This window comes from Cydia pomonella, chromosome 4, assembly GCF_033807575.1.
Source record: "Cydia pomonella isolate Wapato2018A chromosome 4, ilCydPomo1, whole genome shotgun sequence".
Taxonomy (NCBI): Eukaryota; Metazoa; Arthropoda; class Insecta; order Lepidoptera; family Tortricidae; genus Cydia; species Cydia pomonella.
The window spans coordinates 7,066,558-7,085,144 of NC_084706.1; the positions used below are offsets into that span (position 1 = coordinate 7,066,558).

The following is an 18,587-nucleotide window of genomic DNA, read 5'->3' on the forward strand; positions in this document are numbered from 1 at the left end:
CCTTATATAATGCTCTCGTCCGCAGCAGCCTCGAATGTAACGCAGTCATTTGGGCTCCGCATGAGGCGAAGTACCAGTTAATGGTCGAACGCATACAAAATAAATTTATTAGTTTTTTGTATTTACGGCAATATGGAGTATATCCTTTTTACCCTCTTATGTATCCCACGTTGTTTGTCCTGGGCATGGTGGGTTACAACGAGTTGCAGGTGCGCAGAGAGCTGAGTTTGGCGACATACTTGTTTCGGTTGCTAAGGGGTAAAGCCTACAACAGTCAAGTGTTGAGCTGTGTCATCCTGTACGTGCCCGACAGGTACGTGTGGCGGCGGCGCCGACCGCGGCTGCTGGCCGAGCGACGAGGGCGCACCAACCTGCTAACGAAGGCGCCGTTGACGTGCGCTGTGCGGACCCTTAACCTAGTAGCCGAGAGCATTGATTTGTTTTGGTGTTCTCTGACTGAATTCACAAAGTCCACATTGTTCACATTATGTTATATGCGCCATAAGTTAAAATAATTTTTACAGTACATATGGGGCTACTTTATAGCACTAGTGCGAGAAGTAGCATATTATGTTACTGTGTCGAACATTTAAAGGGCCATATGTACTGTAAAACGGTGTACGATACATGTGCGAATAGGTGATTCGCAACTCGTGTCGATTTAAAACACTCCCTTCGGTCGTATTTTAATTTATCGCCACTCGTTTCGAATTTCCTATTTTTCGCACTTGTATCGTAATGTACTATTTGTTAATAGTTACACTATTGCCTTAGGTTTAGTACCTGTAAAGATAGTTGTAAGTGTGGAAATAAAAAAAAAATTAAAAAAAAAAAATTAAAAAAAAAATAATAATATTATGGGATATGATACATAGAAATATAATAGTTTAATATAAAATCATTAAAATCATTAGATTTTAAATCATTTTACTGAATTAGAGCGTATTAACCACAGAGAAACAAATTAGGACCATTTATAGTCCATCTTCTTTAAGTCAAGAAACAGCTAATTTTTAAGTGGTGTGGCATGAATTTTGAAAACTGGTTTAGCATAGTTGATGGTAATTAGTGTCCTTGACGTAAAATCATTCAAAATATAGGCAGAAGCACATGTTATATGCATTTATTGGTACATAATTCGACTAACAATTAGTTAATTAATGCTACTTATTTTTTATTGGTGTGTTCTAATAACTTTTTGCCTATGCCAATTCTTGGGATTAATTGCTAAGCGGACCCCATGCTCTCATGAGTATAATGCCAAAAATCAACCCGAATAAGATGATAATTTATGCGGTATGTTTGATGTAGCGTATGCTTAATCGCTTATCTAATCAGTTACGTTAATAAGTTATTTGTTCAACAGTAAAGTTAGACTGTTGCAAGTGCTGATTTTGTGTCTCAAGCAAACAAAAGATTCTGTTATCAAACGATTCTGTACCCCTAGTGTAAATAAATTCGATTTCCAAACGTGACGTACGCGTTTGCGTTTAGTCTCATTTTGTATTGGATTTCGAAAGAGCGCGCCAAGCGGGACGTTTTGGAAACTCAAAATCCTATGCAAAATGACACTTAACGCAAACGCGTACGTCACGTTTCGCTGTCGAAAATATTTACACTAGGGGTACTGATTTCAAATTTTACGCATAACGAGATTCTCGAACTCAAAGAAAGCAACTTTGCAGAAATAAATTAATCACATACAGTTTGTGTGCATTATAATAGCAGTCAATAAGAAAATGAAAATTGGGGTAAAACTATGTATAACTTTAGATAAATTATACTAGATGTTTTTTATAGAATTATTCTGTTTTACTTGACATTGTTTCAAAATTAACTGTAACCTTTACTTAAATAATATTAGAAGTAAAAAAAAATATCATGAAAATCGGCTTTTTTACTAACTTGCGGAAATTCTTATAAAAACGTAAAACCCTATGAAAAAAATACAATTGTGTACTATAGTACTACTACTAATGGGTTTGTCATGGCCGGCACTATCATTTAGAGCCTCAAGCAAACAAACATACCCAAGTATTTAGTCAAAAATCAACAACAAAGTCCGAATGATGGACCACTTGTACACTCTGCGACGAAGATCGTCTTATAGAAAAGTTTAGTTTTCTGGATGACATAGGTTTAAATGTAAAGCTTTGATTGAAAATAATAGGCTAAATAGACTAAAGGCTCTTTTTAAACATGTAGTTAAAAAAAGAAAATAAGAGGTAAGATAATAAATTACAATTATAAAACACAATTGTCTTTTTTTCGTAGGGTTTTACGTTTTTATAAGAATTTCCGCAAGTTAGTAAGAAAGCCGATTCTCATGATATTTTTTTACTTCCAATATTATTTAAGTAAAGTTTACAGCTAATTTTGAAACAATGTCAAGTAATGCGGAAGAATTATATTAAAAGGGCCAATATTATTGATCTAAAGTTATAGTTTTCCCCTAATTTACATTTTTATGTACTGCTATTATATTGCGCATAACTGTAGGTAGTTATATATACCCTGTGTATATTATATACCTTATATTTACAAATTAAACTATACAATATCAAAACAATTTTGACAAAATGTAAGTTGAAATTTCCTGTAGTTTTTCGGCATGAGATAAAAATATTCGAAGATAATGCTTTTTTCATTTCTCATGCTATGAAAGGGGGCCATTGTTGTTCTAAAAAGTGTGCAGTAAGTGATCCGTTTCTCCACTAGAGCATTTTACTTTCAAGGTACGATTCTTTCCAATTTTTTTACGATAAGCAATTGAAATTGGGTTTTAAATAGATTTGTTATACAATTTCTATTCCGATTTTTCACTCCCCATTCCCTAAATACCGATACTTTTATCGAAATTGTTGATTGAAAGTACCCTCAAGAAATACTATAAAAATATATTTTGTCATGTTTAAAAAAAAGCATTTTATTTTCCTTGTGTTCGAAATGAAAAGTAGAGTGTTTAACTTGGGTGAAAGGCATCATTTCAGTCTCGGACTAGTCGGCGCCTAAACTATCTCGGCAGGAATGAGTGCCGTCATCCCTTGGTTAACAATCTACTTATTTAGGAAAGTAAGGTTTAAGCCGAAAAATCACGTCAGTAAATTTCAACTATAACATATAACATGTGTTTACTTAATTTACCCAACTCAACTTGTTGAGATAGTCTACAAATTTATTTAATTTATATCAGATGGTTAAACTTAATGAAAATGCACAGCACAAAATAAAAATGAAAATTTAGGTAGTAAGTAGGCACTTATTATTTTAAATGTATGTCGTTTTGATGCTGTAATAATATGTGCCACTAATTTTGACAAATGTTCTCGCTTCTATTAATAAGGTAAATCGAGGTCTATCAGTACCCCTAGTGTAAGTTTTATCGACATCATAACGTGACGAACGCGTTTGCGTTAAGTGTCATTTTGTATAGGATTTTGAGTTTCCAAAACGTCCCGCTTGGCGCGCTCTTTCTAAATCACATACAAAATGAGACTAAACGCAAACGCGTACGTCACGTTTCGAAATCGAATTTATTTACACTAGGGGTACTGAAATCTTTCGGAACAAATAATTACTGTGCCTCGCGCAGTTATTTGTCACAAAAACGCTAAGGTAAGGTAAACGCTAAGGTAAGGTAAACGCTAAGGTAAGGTAAGGTAAGGTAAACGCTAAGGCGTCATATTGTGTTCCACAGGTTTAAAATAGAGCTGAGCTGATTAAAATGAATGAGATGCCAATCGTTTCGTTTTTGTAGCCTGATCGCTATAAATTTGCTATTTTTTGCTAAGCTATAAAAAAATAGAAGTATACGAATCAAAAAGCGTAGTCGAATTACGACCCTCTTGGTGTTAAAAAAAGGAGAAAGCGATTTATTAAATGTTAAGTGTGCTTAATGCTAATGCAAAACATAATTATGTTTTTCGGTTAAAGCGAAAATTAGACCCTTGTATTAATATAAAAAAATAATTATAATTTTAATAGTAACATTCAACGGTAGAAATTATTTTATACCTGATATCGACAGAGCTCCATTATACACCCCAATCACTAGAGGAAGGCCACTTGCACTGCCTTGCTCAATGAAAAAATTGTGAAATAAAATACCAAAAGCGTTCGAAGATCCAAATCCTAACATCTGAAACAAAATTAATTGTTATTGAATACCAAACCAAGTCCACTGATAAAAAAAGCGGCCAAGAGCATGTCGGGCCATGCTTACTGCAGGGTTCCGTAGTTACAAGTCCGTCACAATAAGCCTTGAACGGGTACTATTAGTAAGTATCATGTGCATAAAGCCGCGTTTTCATTTAGTATTCTGAGCAAACATTTTGTTTAGAGCAAAATTCACCGAACGAACGAATGATTGCTCGCTCAGAACTCTTCAGAGCACCAAGTGAAAACGCGGCTTAGCAAGCAAAAGAGAGAAACTCCACAACGCTTTGTACGTCTTTTTACTATGAAGGGACGACTTTTTGTCACTACTCAAAAACGGCTTAACAAACATAAAAAGTTTGCCATAATTTTCATTCAATGTCTATATTAAATTAAGGTTTATTTTGATGTCTGAAAATAAATGATAACTACTCGATTTGATTTGTTTTGAAACGCTACTTAAACTGCCAATTTAATTTACTTACAGAAGTAGTTTTTCTTTTATTAAGTTCTACTTAAAGTGAACATGATAAAGAGTCCAATTATTGTAGGTTATTTACTTAGTCTTATGGTAGTTAAGTTTCTAACCATCATCATCTAGCCGTTTTCGGTCATAACTACTGAGTTCTACCGTTGAGAGCATCGCTAGTGCGCTTTCAAATCGTCAGGTGAGATTAGTAATTATTGCACCCCTTACATTAGGTACATCATTCAGCTACAACAAACCAGAGAGAAATTGCGTCAATTTGGCTTCAGATTATCAACCTCAATAAGATTGCTTGTCAAAAACTTACAGGTGCAAAAACTTGTTACCAACCGATAACAGAACTGGTGACATATTTAATAATAACTTATTAATTGTTGGTGCGCTGTGCTGCGTCCCTGCTTACCTATCTGTGGCGATCTATTCTAGTTGTCGCATCACTGATATTGATATGATAAGTTAATTTTATATAAGGTTTTATATCATATTTTGATAGAATAGTCAATGAGTCATTTATGTCAGGCAGGGTGTTATTGTGAAATATTCGTTTAACGAAATATTTAAACGGACGGACGGCAATTTATCTTTTGTAAGAAGTAATTAATTTGTTGCGTTGTTTTACAACGGATATTATATTGAAATCCACCAAACAATTGAAAACTATGACTTTATCAATAACATTTCGAATATCGATCGGCCGAGAGTAGTATGTAGGTACTTGCATTTAGTAGCAAATGTATTAACTCATACTAAACACTAACCAATATGTAAACAGGCCCTAAAGCAAGTATACACGCTCGTTAGGGGCCTTATCAGTTAAAAAAAAAAATGGCTGATTATGTACAAAATGGAGTTAATTAGAGTACCGGTTTCTTTGAGTTAGTTAATTCAAGCTCAGAAATGCACCCTTGAAATTATCGGACTTTAAAAAAATCATGGTGTATATAATAATATGTATAAAGTTATATTTTCCTCTTTGGATATTGACATTATGTAAAATACTTTTTGCAAAATTTGATGTATATTTACCAATTTTACCATAGCTATGCCGTAGCATTACCGTAGGGGACGTTTGACTTTTTCGATTTTTTGTTCATTATAAAAATTAGGAGCGAAAAACACATTTCATACAAATTTATAAAAGCTCCTAACTCTTATAATACTTAAAAAATCAAAAAATAATCTAACGTAGGGGCATAGCTGTGCTTGATATACAACCAATCGTGTCAAAATATTTTCAATAATGTTAATATCCAGAGAGGAGAATGAGGACTACGTTTGTATGAAAAGGCGATTTCACGCGGGATTTCCACTTTACTTGTACTTTATGTGCGTACGATAGAGATAGAAAACGGCACGGAATTCTTCCTGCATAGCGTCCTTACATTAGATCTTTATTTCTGTCAATTTTACATAAACATAACGTACCAATATTCAAAATCCTGAGAGTTATTTTTACAACCTCTTATTTGAGAGGGTAGCATTAGCTCGTTCGTACTCGTCCATACAAAAAGAGAAAATGTTTTTCCACTTCTAAATATTTTCCATTCTCCATGATTTCATAGTATGTTATTGACACAATGAAAAACTAGATTTATCGGTATTTCTTTCTTTTTCAATATTTGCAAATTTTTTTTTTTTCATAAATGCTTTACTTATAGACCTACAATATATTATGCTGAAGCAATCGACATAAAAATCAAAGTTGTTTGTTAAGATGTAGTCAGTGGAAACCGTTTTCTCCCGAAATGGAATTTCATAGAAAATGTATTCGTTAGGTACTACGTTAGGATCGCTAAGTTATTCTTCCCTTTTAACTTGGCCTGTTAATAGGTATATATGTTATTTTTCTGCCCTCCGGGCGGAAAGCGTCACCTTTATTCCCGCTGCGCTAAACGAAGTTGCCGCTTTCCGCCTCCGTCGAGCAGAAAAATATTATGCGCACCACGGGAAGAAACGTAGGACATTCCATCCCGCGTGTTTGCCTCCCTCGCCTTCGGCCTCACAAGTAACTATTGTTAGCGATGGTCAAATCTTGAAAGATTTTGACCTACCTCCTGATTTCCGATTGAGCTGAAATTTTGCATACATACGAGGAGTGATCCAAAAGTAATGATAATCACTATAATCAGTATGAAAATATTTTTGAAGTGAAAACTTCTTTAGCGGCGCTGTGCACTTTTTGGGATGGGGAAAAAATGTTAAACTCGCGACAGATCACGTGACCGACAGATTCGACAGATTGAAAATTCGTAAGACGGACACGTGACGTAGTCGTTGAAATTATGGATCAATGCGGTCAAGAAAAAATGTTTCACAAACATGTATACCCGTCCTTAGCTTCCTTACGAATTAGATAATGTGTCAAAAAGAGATGTTTATATGTGCGTTATTCCTCATTTTTGTAGGGTGTCACAAGTTGAGTTAATTACTAGGGATATACCTGTGTCGATATTTATATCGAAAAATTATGCACTTATGATCTGTTAGTAAAAAGAAAATACGAATTTTGCACACGTCGAATAATTCATATTCTCTCTAAAATTCAAATAGTTAGTCTGTGCGGAAAGAGAAGAGTCATGAAATGTATTGGTTTGGTTCCCATATATTCCACGACTCTTCTCTTCCCGCACAGACCCTAATATGTATGAGAATTTATGTAGCATCGATCTCATTTAGAGTCCACCACTCAAAATCTACTTATTTTATGTACCAAATGGGAAATAAAAGAAAACGTTCGTGTAATATGATTTTTTATTTCAATAATTTCAATGACATTTTTTGACAAATAAATTTTCATAATTTTCAGTAGGCCTCCTAGCCTAGTCGCGATAATATATACACATTTGACGTGGCAGCTGTTCCATATAAAAATGAACTGTCATACGGATCATCATTGGTCGCGCGAGATATAGTATTTTATATTATTTACCAATTTTGAGGGGCCATCTATGTAACTTCATGACTCCGATATATTATTATGACTGGAAACTTGTATGTGTTCTATCACATCACAGACATCCATAGGCACTGGAGTACTAACATTTTATCTAGATTCTTTACAGTGCGTAGGTAGACAGAAAATGAACAGGCCGCGTAGCCAACGTTACAATCGTTCACGCTCCGTAGCGTATCGTAGCTATCTCTCTCTATCACTCTTCCATATTAGTGCGAATGTGACAGTTGCGTTTCGTTCGCCACGGAGCGTGAACGATATGCACGTTGGCTACGCGGGCAGTTGTCATAACAGTTTCGCTTCTGGCTAGGTACGCTTATTCTTCAGCTTAGTGGCAGATGTCAAACGCCGAAAATGGCGGACACAATTTGTTCTAGATAGCCTGTCTAGTACATTTATGTCAGTGACGTCTCCAGCGGAACCGCACTTGTCTCGTCCCTCAGATGGAAACAGCCAAGACTTTTATCGAGACTAAATCAAGTACGAGTATACAAACTAGTCAGACATTAACATATAAATGAACTATACAAGAAACAAGCTCCTATCCATATACTTTGTATAATGAGAATTTTTTGGTAGTACCAAAGTATCACCTAGCAGCATGCTATTCTAGAAAAAAATGGAAGCGAAGGAGGATACTGTATACTTGTTAAACCGGGTCTAAGCTTCAAGGAGCTGCCAGAAATATCCAAACACTAAATCTCAGACATTTTCGAATGTTGCGCAATAGGTCACTAGATAAGTAAACTATATTTCCATAAACAATGTTTGGCCGGAAAACATTTACTGTCTTTTTAAATTTATTTATTTATGCGTGTATAGGATACCTTAATCAACTTTATAAAAAAATAGACATGATATTAAAAAACATTCTTCCAAAAGTTTCGTAATATGTGGGGACTTTAATTTTGATATCCTAAAACCTAACAAAATCACTTTAGAATTCAAGTATCTTTGTAAGTTATGGACCAGCACTAGAATTCAAAGAACCAACAAGGCCTTCTAGTAATTCTTGCCTAGACAATTTCACTCAGAACCTAAAAAAAGTCGGGAACACGTCTATCTGACCACACAGCATTGTTATTTAAAATTCCTATAGCCAAGAAACTAATATGTTAACATATTGGCGAGGAGAAATACGTGATTGTTCTAGTGAAAACCTTTTAATATTTTAGATATAGTCGAGTTCATAAATATGTATACATATTTTCACCTTATTGTAATGGATTAAGGTGAAAATATGTATAATATTTATTAACTCGACTGTACCATTTAAGCAGTTTATCCTTCAGCGAAGTATATGATGCCGTGGAGTATATGAAGCGCATAATTCTTTTATTGATGTTTTACCATATACATAGTAAGACTGGGCGGAGGATGTTCTCGTACACAAGGCCCTTTAGCTTCACCGGTATCCTGAGGTCGCAGAGGACTCCGGTTACTTCCTGCCATTTTGCCCAAATAGCACTTATTCAGGCTCGAATGTTGTGTTCGTTTTCACCAGATTCGTGCAGCACGGAACTAAAGTACTTATTTGAATTTATTCGTTTTCACGAATTCGTCCCCTACCTTTACGGGGTCGGAGTCCGTACTCGATCTTCGCAACATTTAGTTTCAGACCGCCGCAGTGTTAGTACGGTCGCCAAATCTCAAAAGCCCTCTAGAAACACGATTTAATTGACTCGGCTCGGCCTTACCTACAACCGGTATCAATGTGTTCGGACAGTTCTCCTGATCACCGTACATGCGGTAGTAAAGCGGAAAAATGGTGGAGGGGATAGTAATGACGTCACAAAGATGGCGGCCGGACCTATTCTTTTTGGCGGTGTATCTCGAAAACCACTTAACCGATTTTAATCATCGAGGTGTCAAATAATAGCTTATATTATGGAGATTATTTCCTTTTCTACAAACATTTACGTGAAACCTATAGGAAAAAAAATAATCACAAAAAACAGTTTTTTTATAAAAAAAATTTTTTTTATTTTGTAAAAATCTCCGTAAATATTAGCATTTCGCAAATTTTGTTTAATATAAAACATATTGCTTCATTATCAAGGAATATAATGAGCCTTAAAACATACAGATCGAGTAATAAACAATGAAGCTACACTCATTTATTTGCGCATGGGTAACGATAACTGGCTTTTACCGGTCGAAACTGTGGTGACTGTTACGATACGTATTGAATGGAATTTATAGAGTATCGGTTTTAATTACTGAAATTATAATGACAATTATAAAAACCAGACACAATAATGTTACCTTACTTCGACGTTTAGTCTCTTTTTTCGTTTTAATCATAGGTAGGTACATATTTCTTTTTACTTAAAATTTTTATACAGGGTGAACTAACAAGAAATATTACTTTGCTAATCCGCGAGAAAATAACGTGTTAGTCAATCAGTGCTAACCCGTTATACTTACTTGCGTATTTTTACATGCAATTAATGTTCCCACCCTCCCACCGCAAAAATAAATACGCAAGTAAATATAACAACCCACCACCAAAAGTACAAAACTCGACACGTGTTTCGCCTCTCTACGAGGCATCCTCAGGAGACGCTGGAGATGTTGACGGTCTGACACCCGACAACTGACTGAGCTGTCTAGAACGGTCGGCCATATTTATACCTTGACGAGTCCCCCTACTGTGCAAGTGTGAATGAGATGGAAAAATTCGTAATAACGGCGATGACGCAACATTCAACTGTTCGTTAAGAATTATCCCCCTATTGTTGTACCTAATTATTTCCAACTGTTCCAGAACACTCAAACGCAATCCTTTCTCGCAAACATGTAAAATATCAAAAGAATGATTCTCAGGTAAAGCATGGCCACTGTCTATCAAGTGCTTCGCAAAATTTGACTTTTCTGGATGGTTGTGTCTGTATGACGCAACATGCTCCTTATACCTGGTAGTGAAATTACGGCCTGTTTGCCCCACATACACTTTATTACAATTATCACAAGTAAGCTTATAAACTCCAGATTTTTTTCCCTCCTCAATCTTATCTTTCCCATTGCAAAGTTTAGAGTGCAAAGTGTTGTTTGTCCTAAAAGCCACAGGAATGTCGTTAGATTTTAAAATTTTGTAAATTGCATCTGACAATTTGCCAACATAAGTTATGCTCGCTTTGTATTTCTTAATCGGCTCAGAGGATCGTGCAGCATACAACATATTGTTGACTATACTATTTCGCTTTTTTCTGATGATTCCATCCACAACTGACTTATCGTAGCCATTCGAAACTGCTAAATGATAAATATTATTTAGTTCAGCTCGATAGTGTTCATCAGAAAGAGGCACAGTCAACATCCGATGCACATAACAATGAAAAGCAGCCAACTTATGCTGCCATGGATGCGTCGAAGATGCCGGGATAACCGAATCAGTATGTGTAGGCTTACGGTAAATTTGGAAACGATGCCTATTATTCACTCTCGAAATTGTTAAATCCAGAAAATTCAATGAGTTGTCTTGCTCCAGTTCCTTTTTAAACTTAATTTTCGGATGCTTACTATTAAGTTCAGCAATAAAAGCATCCAGTTGGCCCCAGCTCCCCATCCAACAAATAATCAAATCATCTACGTATCTAAAATAATATAATATATTATTATTGCCTACAATGTGCTGGTTCTCAAAATGGTCCATAAAAATATCCGCCATTAAAGGACTCAGCGGAGAACCCATAGCCAAACCATCACTTTGCAAATAATACTGTCCCCCAAATCTGAAATAATTTTGTTTCATACAAATCGCCGTTAGATCTATCAACTCATCTACCTCCCCTGGATGCAACCGTTGCTTCTCAAAAAGACCCCTAAGAATATCCAAAGTATCCCCATATGGCACATTCGTAAACAAACTGTCTACATCTAATGAAAGAAGGACAGCATTCTCTGGTATGTTAATATCTTTTATTTTCTCTATTAACTGCAAGCTATTCTTCTTTTTTTTTGTGCCTCTTTCTGATGAACACTATCGAGCTGAACTAAATAATATTTATCATTTAGCAGTTTCGAATGGCTACGATAAGTCAGTTGTGGATGGAATCATCAGAAAAAAGCGAAATAGTATAGTCAACAATATGTTGTATGCTGCACGATCCTCTGAGCCGATTAAGAAATACAAAGCGAGCATAACTTATGTTGGCAAATTGTCAGATGCAATTTACAAAATTTTAAAATCTAACGACATTCCTGTGGCTTTTAGGACAAACAACACTTTGCACTCTAAACTTTGCAATGGGAAAGATAAGATTGAGGAGGGAAAAAAATCTGGAGTTTATAAGCTTACTTGTGATAATTGTAATAAAGTGTATGTGGGGCAAACAGGCCGTAATTTCACTACCAGGTATAAGGAGCATGTTGCGTCATACAGACACAACCATCCAGAAAAGTCAAATTTTGCGAAGCACTTGATAGACAGTGGCCATGCTTTACCTGAGAATCATTCTTTTGATATTTTACATGTTTGCGAGAAAGGATTGCGTTTGAGTGTTCTGGAACAGTTGGAAATAATTAGGTACAACAATAGGGGGATAATTCTTAACGAACAGTTGAATGTTGCGTCATCGCCGTTATTACGAATTTTTCCATCTCATTCACACTTGCACAGTAGGGGGACTGGTCAAGGTATAAATATGGCCGACCGTTCTAGACAGCTCAGTCAGTTGTCGGGTGTCAGACCGTCAACATCTCCAGCATCTCCTGAGGATGCCTCGTAGAGAGGCGAAACACGTGTCGAGTTTTGTACTTTTGGTGGTGGGTTGTTATATTTATTTGCGTATTTATTTTTGCGGTGGGAGGGTGGGAACATTAATTGCATGTAAAAATACGCAAGTAAGTATAACGGGTTAGCACTGATTGACTAACACGTTATTTTCTCGCGGATTAGCAAAGTAATATTTCTTGTTAGCATGGATTTCCGCAAAGTAACGCCTGATTCTATTAATTACAGGGTGAACTTTTAACCACCAGTCATACTCTGCGCAGCGACTTTATAGGTCATACTGAACAACTTTTACTATTAGTAGTCCCCAAGCCGCTCCGAGGCCAGATTTAATTGACTCAGCTCGGCCTTACCCACAACCGGTATCAATGTGTTCGGGCGTTTCTCCTGATCACCGTACATGCGGTAGTAAAGCGGAAAAATGGTGGGAGGGGATAGTAATGACGTCACAAAGATGGCGTCCGGACCTATTCTTTTTGGCGGTGTATCTCGAAAACCACTTAACCGATTGTATTCATCGAGGTGTCAACTAATAGCTTATATTATGGAGATTATTTCCTTTTTACAAACATTTACGTGAAACCTATAGGAAAATAATAATCACAAAAAACATTTTTTTTTATACATTTGGTTGGTAGGTTTGTCTTATGTTTTAAAGCAGTAAAATCTTTCAAGTCGAAACACAGTATAAATATACATTTTGTTGTCTAATCTAAAAGTATGATGTTCATTGTTTAAGACTGATTAGTGATTACTGAATTAAATAACATGCTATTTGTTATTTTTGTTTTATTTTTTAAATCAGGTATTAATTTATTCACTATGTATCACTATACAGGCAAAATGTGTATCATAGTTGGTCTGTAAGTACTTACTACTTGTGTCGAATATAGGTATAAGATGAAATTTTAACCACCAGCCATAGTCTGCGCAGTGACTTTACAGGTCATACTGAACAACTTTTATTATGGGACCAATGCCGAATCACGCAAGAAAATTTGGATCTGGAATGACACCCACTGGCTGTGCCCTACCACACAAAGCGAGATGACATTTACAATGCCCATACCTCTCTTTTGGACGTAGTTTAAGGACGTACCCGGGTCCATGACGCATGCTCGCCACACCGCTGCTTAAAATAAGCTGACGCACCGTAAATTGAACTGCGTAAAAATCGCAAAAAATATTACACGGAGATCTTATGGCAGACACCGTCTTCCGATCCGGTCTTATGGTGACGTAAAAGACGCAACTGTTTTGCGAACAAAAAAGATTCGCGTGAAGCACGTCACTGCGATTCCGTACCGTCACCGTTTTTTAAACAGCGGTGTGGGGAGCATGCGTCAAAAACGGTACGCATACGACGCGTCACTGCGATTCCGTATCGTGACCGTTTTTTAAGCTGCGGTCTGGTCGCACCTTGTATTGTATTGTATTCGGGCGATTTTTCCGCAACTCGACGACTTGCGCCTATTTTGCGTGATATGTTGGGGGTGGGCTAGTTCTGCCAGCCCAGCTCCTCGAGGAATCCTATCAAACCTTTGATGTTGAGTAGGACCTCGGGGAGGTCTCTCGGAGATCCGAGATGTTTAGCCCTGTATGGCGTCACTCCGCTGCATTCCAGCACCACGTGAGAGGCTGTTTCTTCTGTCTCCATGCAACCTCGGCACAGGGGACTGTCTGTGACACCTGTTGTGAAAAGATGTTTGTTAAATAGTCCATGACCTGTTATGACACTGGTTACCATACTCAGTCGGACCTTCCCTAGTTGCAGGAGCGCCCTTGTGAGTTTTCCGTTGATGCCAGGCATGGCTTCTTTTGCCTGTCTGCATCCAGTCTGGTTCAGCCAGTGTTCTGTGTGTAGTTTCCCTGTACGTGCCAGCAGCATTGAGCGTACCTTGCTAAATGGTATCGGAAGAATCGGTTCCGGACCAATCGCCCCCGCATTCGATCCTTGCCTGGCAAGCTCGTCCGCAGCATCGTTACCTCGGGATCCACTGTGTCCCTTGATCCATTGTAGGGTGATCTTGTTATTATGACATACCTCCATTAGTCGTTCGTGGCATTCGTGTATAAGTTTGGATGTAACTATATGGCTATTTAGAGCCATTAAGACTGCTCTACTGTCGGAGAGTATGCGGATGGAGGATCCTACTACCTTCCTTGCAGTGATGGCAGCCGCCGCGTTTATGATGCCCATGCACTCAGCTTGGAATACCGAGTTATGGGCTCCTAGCGGAGTGGTGATCGACATGTTCAGGTCTTCTGAGAAGGTTCCAGAGCCCGATCCGCTGTCTGTTTTGGACCCATCAGTGAAGATTCTCAGCTCCCGGGGATTGAGTCCTTCATGATTGTCGTCCTCATATAACTGTATTTTGTACCTTTTATCGAAGATAGCTTGTTTGTGAATCCGGTCCGTGCCTGACCTAAGCACTGGAAATTCGTCATACACCTTTTCCAGGCATTTTGTGTGAAGAGCTCCTGTGATGTTAGACCATATCTTGAGGGTTCGCAACCTTACCGCTGAGAGACTGGCCTCTTGCTGTATGTGTAGGTGCAGCGGTGGAAGGTTTTGCGGTAAAGTCTTTGTAGTTTGTCTCGTACGTTGCCTAGGTTTGTTCTTGGCCACCAAACCAGAGCACCGTAACAGAGTAAGGGGCGGATTATCGTCTTATAGAGCCAGAGGGTAATTTTCGGGTTGAGTCCCCACCTCTTACCGATCATCCTTCTGCACTGCCAGAAGACAACTCCCGCCTTGTCTATCCGTTTGTTGATGTGGTTGTTCCAATTGAGTTTATTGTCGAGAGTTAGTCCTAAGTACTTAACTTCATCGGACAGCTGTAGCTCAGTTTGGAAAAGTGTTGGTCTGGTAAAGTTGGTCGCACCTTTATATGGGACAGTCAAAATTTTTTTCGCGATTTCGGAATTGGTCCCATAGTAAAAGTTGTTAAGTGTGACCTATAAAGTCGCTGCGCAGAGTATGACTGGTGGTTAAAAGTTCACCCTGTATAAAATTTTTAAGTAAAAAGAAATATGTACCTACCTATGATTAAGACGAAAAAAGAGACTAAACGTCGAAGTAAGGTAACATTATTGTGTCTGGTTTTTATAATTTTAATTATAATTTCAGTAATTAAAACCGATACTCTATAAATTCCATTCAATACGTATCGTAACAGTCACCACAGTTTCGACCGGTAAAAGCCAGTTATCGTTACCCATGCGCAAATAAATGAGTGTAGCTTCATTGTTTATTACTCGATCTGTATGTTTTAAGGCTCATTATATTCCTTGATAATGAAGCAATATGTTTTATATTAAACAAAATTTGCGAAATGCTAATATTTACGGAGATTTTTACAAAAAAAAAAATAATAATTTTATAAAAAAACTGTTTTTTGTGATTATTTTTTTTCCTATAGGTTTCACGTAAATGTTTGTAGAAAAGGAAATAATCTCCATAATATAAGCTATTATTTGACACCTCAATGATTAAAATCGGTTAAGTGGTTTTCGAGATACACCGCCAAAAAGAATAGGTCCGGCCGCCATCTTTGTGACGTCATTACTATCCCCTCCACCATTTTTCCGCTTTACTACCGCATGTACGGTGATCAGGAGAACTGTCCGAACACATTGATACCGGTTGTGGGTAAGGCCGAGCTGAGTCAATTAAATCTGGCCTCGGAGCGGCTTGGCGACCGTACTATGTTGCAATACGGCGCTGATGTAAAATAGCATCTTGGGTATGGCACCGATAATATTTAAGAAAATTCCAGACCATATTAAAGTACTTGACATATATGAATTCAAAAAATAGAACACAAACAACACATGTACGAGCGAAATACACGATAGATAACTACATAACATGGTTCAAATATCATTCTGATGTCAATGTACGTTCGAATTGAACATCGCACTACTCAAACAATCTTAAAGTTTTAGTTATTCGATCTGTTATCATATCGGAAACAGATCAGAGATCAGATTGACACTGGTCAAAAGTCACATTTCTTTAACCAAAAACGTCAATTTTGACACTGATAAATCACTATCATATCGGAAACGACTTCCGGTTCAAGCGCCATCTTGATAGACACGCCTCGTGACATAGATTTATAAGCATAAATAGATTCCTAGTCCATACATCCCTAGTGAAGCCACTTGAATTGCGACATTATGTCGCACTCGTTCGAACGGCCCTCGCAGTATTCAAGGTCGAGTCGGTTTGTGTTATTTGTGTACATCTCCCGGTTGTAGATTAAATCATTTTTAAGAAAAAAACCGACTTCAATGAGGGAAACCGGTGAAAGAAACATTATTGTTGATTTTGGATTTCACACAATGAAATTAAAAAGGCAGCGTCCTACGCCTAATTTTACCTAAATGTTTTATTTCTTTGTCACTGCACCCACCTTGACACATTTCAGATTTGCCCTATGGTTGACTGGTAAGATACCCGCAATTGGGTATGCGACTGTATTTAAACAAATTATTTCGCACCATGTATGAAATAAAGCACCAGATAATTATTAGAATGTGCCTTGATAACCTAACTGTTTGACAAACATGCGAAGAGAACACATTGCCAAACATACATTATGCGTCGTTGAAGAGTTCCGTTCTATTCATCATCAGCAGTTCCACTTCATCAAATGTCACTTGATTTGTTGATGAAAATACTAAGATCACTATACATATGCCTTTAACATTTGAGGAGTTCCCTCGATTCCTCATGGATCCCATTGTCAGAACTCAAACTTTACAAAAAATTGTCTTGAAAATATAATTTGCTTAACAAAAACAGCAAAGAGGACAAATATCCAAACGTGAACTATGCGTCGTTGAATAGTTCCATTCTGATCATCATCAGCAGTTCCACTTCATCTAATGTCAGTTTTTTGAATGTAAATGCTTGATTTGTTAAAGAAAATGCAGAAATAACTATATGTATGCCTTTAACATTTGAAGAGATCTCTCGCCTCGATTCCTCATAGATTCTACCATCAGAGCTTGACAAAATTTTGCCTTGAGAACCTAATTTGCCTAACAAACAAAGTGAAGACGACAAATCGCCAAGCGGGAATTAAGCGTCGTTGAGGAGTTCCATTCAGATCAACATCAGCAGTTCCACTTCACCCAATGTCACTTTTTTAAATGTAAATGGTTGATTTGCTGATGTAAATAAAAAAATACTATATGTATGCCTTTCACATTTGAAGAGTTCCCTCGATTCCTCATGGATCCTATCATCAGAACTGAGTTTTGAGAAAAAGGAGACTAATTTGTAAATATATAAATTCAATAAAAAAAATTATTTTAAAAATCGGGTCAGAAATGACGGAGTTATGAAGTAACAAATAGCTAATAGATCTCAATTTTAGTTACCCAGTGCCAAATGTTTATCTAGATGTAACTAGTAATGTTTTGTTGTTGTTTTCTTTATAGTTTATAGCATTGCATTAACACACAGTAAATATAACTTTAAAAATTACTGTTTTATTTGAAAGAAACCTATATTATTCTCATATTACCTATATTTCTATTATCCAAGCGGCACAATTTGCCCCACACATGGAACAACTCGCCCCAACGCGGGGTTAAATGTTCCCTTCCGAAATTTTGCAAAAATATGCCTGTAAAAAAAACTATTGAGATACTGGCAGAAATTAATATATTATTACAGATACCGGTTAAGATTCTTTAAAAGATTTAAATATCATAAATAAAACTTATCATTTTCATCATATAATTCCATGTTATTTGAAAATCGGAACTTTCAGCCCCGGCCTCCCCTATGTGATCTTTTTTATAAGTTAAGAATGGGTAAGTTATCCTTAAAAGATAGATATATACCATCGCGGACTTTTTTGTTGACCAATCAACGAGAGACAATCCCACCATACATTGTATTGTTATATCTTAAACGGATTAGGCAGCGTTTTCGAATAAAGCACTTAGACAGCGTGATTTTTTTCGACATCTTTTACACAAAACCTTAACAAATACACCTAAATCTTCTTTAAGAATCACTCTATATATAGGTGAAAACCACATGAAAATCCGTTCAGAAGTTTTTGAGTTTATCGCGAACATACTAACTGAGAAGTACCCATACATCGCGACATTTTTCGCCAACTTTGGCCACATCAAGCGCTGCGATCGTTTTTATTTTCCCGCCAAGCCGTCTGCACCCGGCCAATACACTTCCAAATTTTTCATAACCAAGTATAAGAATGTTGTTAAAATACCCC

The 18,587-nt window shown here is 36.9% G+C and overlaps 1 protein-coding gene across 2 annotated transcripts in view; it reads right to left on the reverse strand.

Moving 5' to 3' along the window:
• LOC133516949 (monocarboxylate transporter 6-like) overlaps positions 1 to 18,587 on the reverse strand; it is a 43,687-nt gene that overhangs the window by 21,391 nt on the left and 3,709 nt on the right. For both annotated transcript variants that reach the window (XM_061850017.1, XM_061850016.1), the window contains exon 2: positions 4,015 to 4,138. In XM_061850017.1, the coding sequence (XP_061706001.1) occupies positions 4,015 to 4,138 (124 nt within the window). The remainder of the gene's footprint in view (positions 1 to 4,014; positions 4,139 to 18,587) is intronic.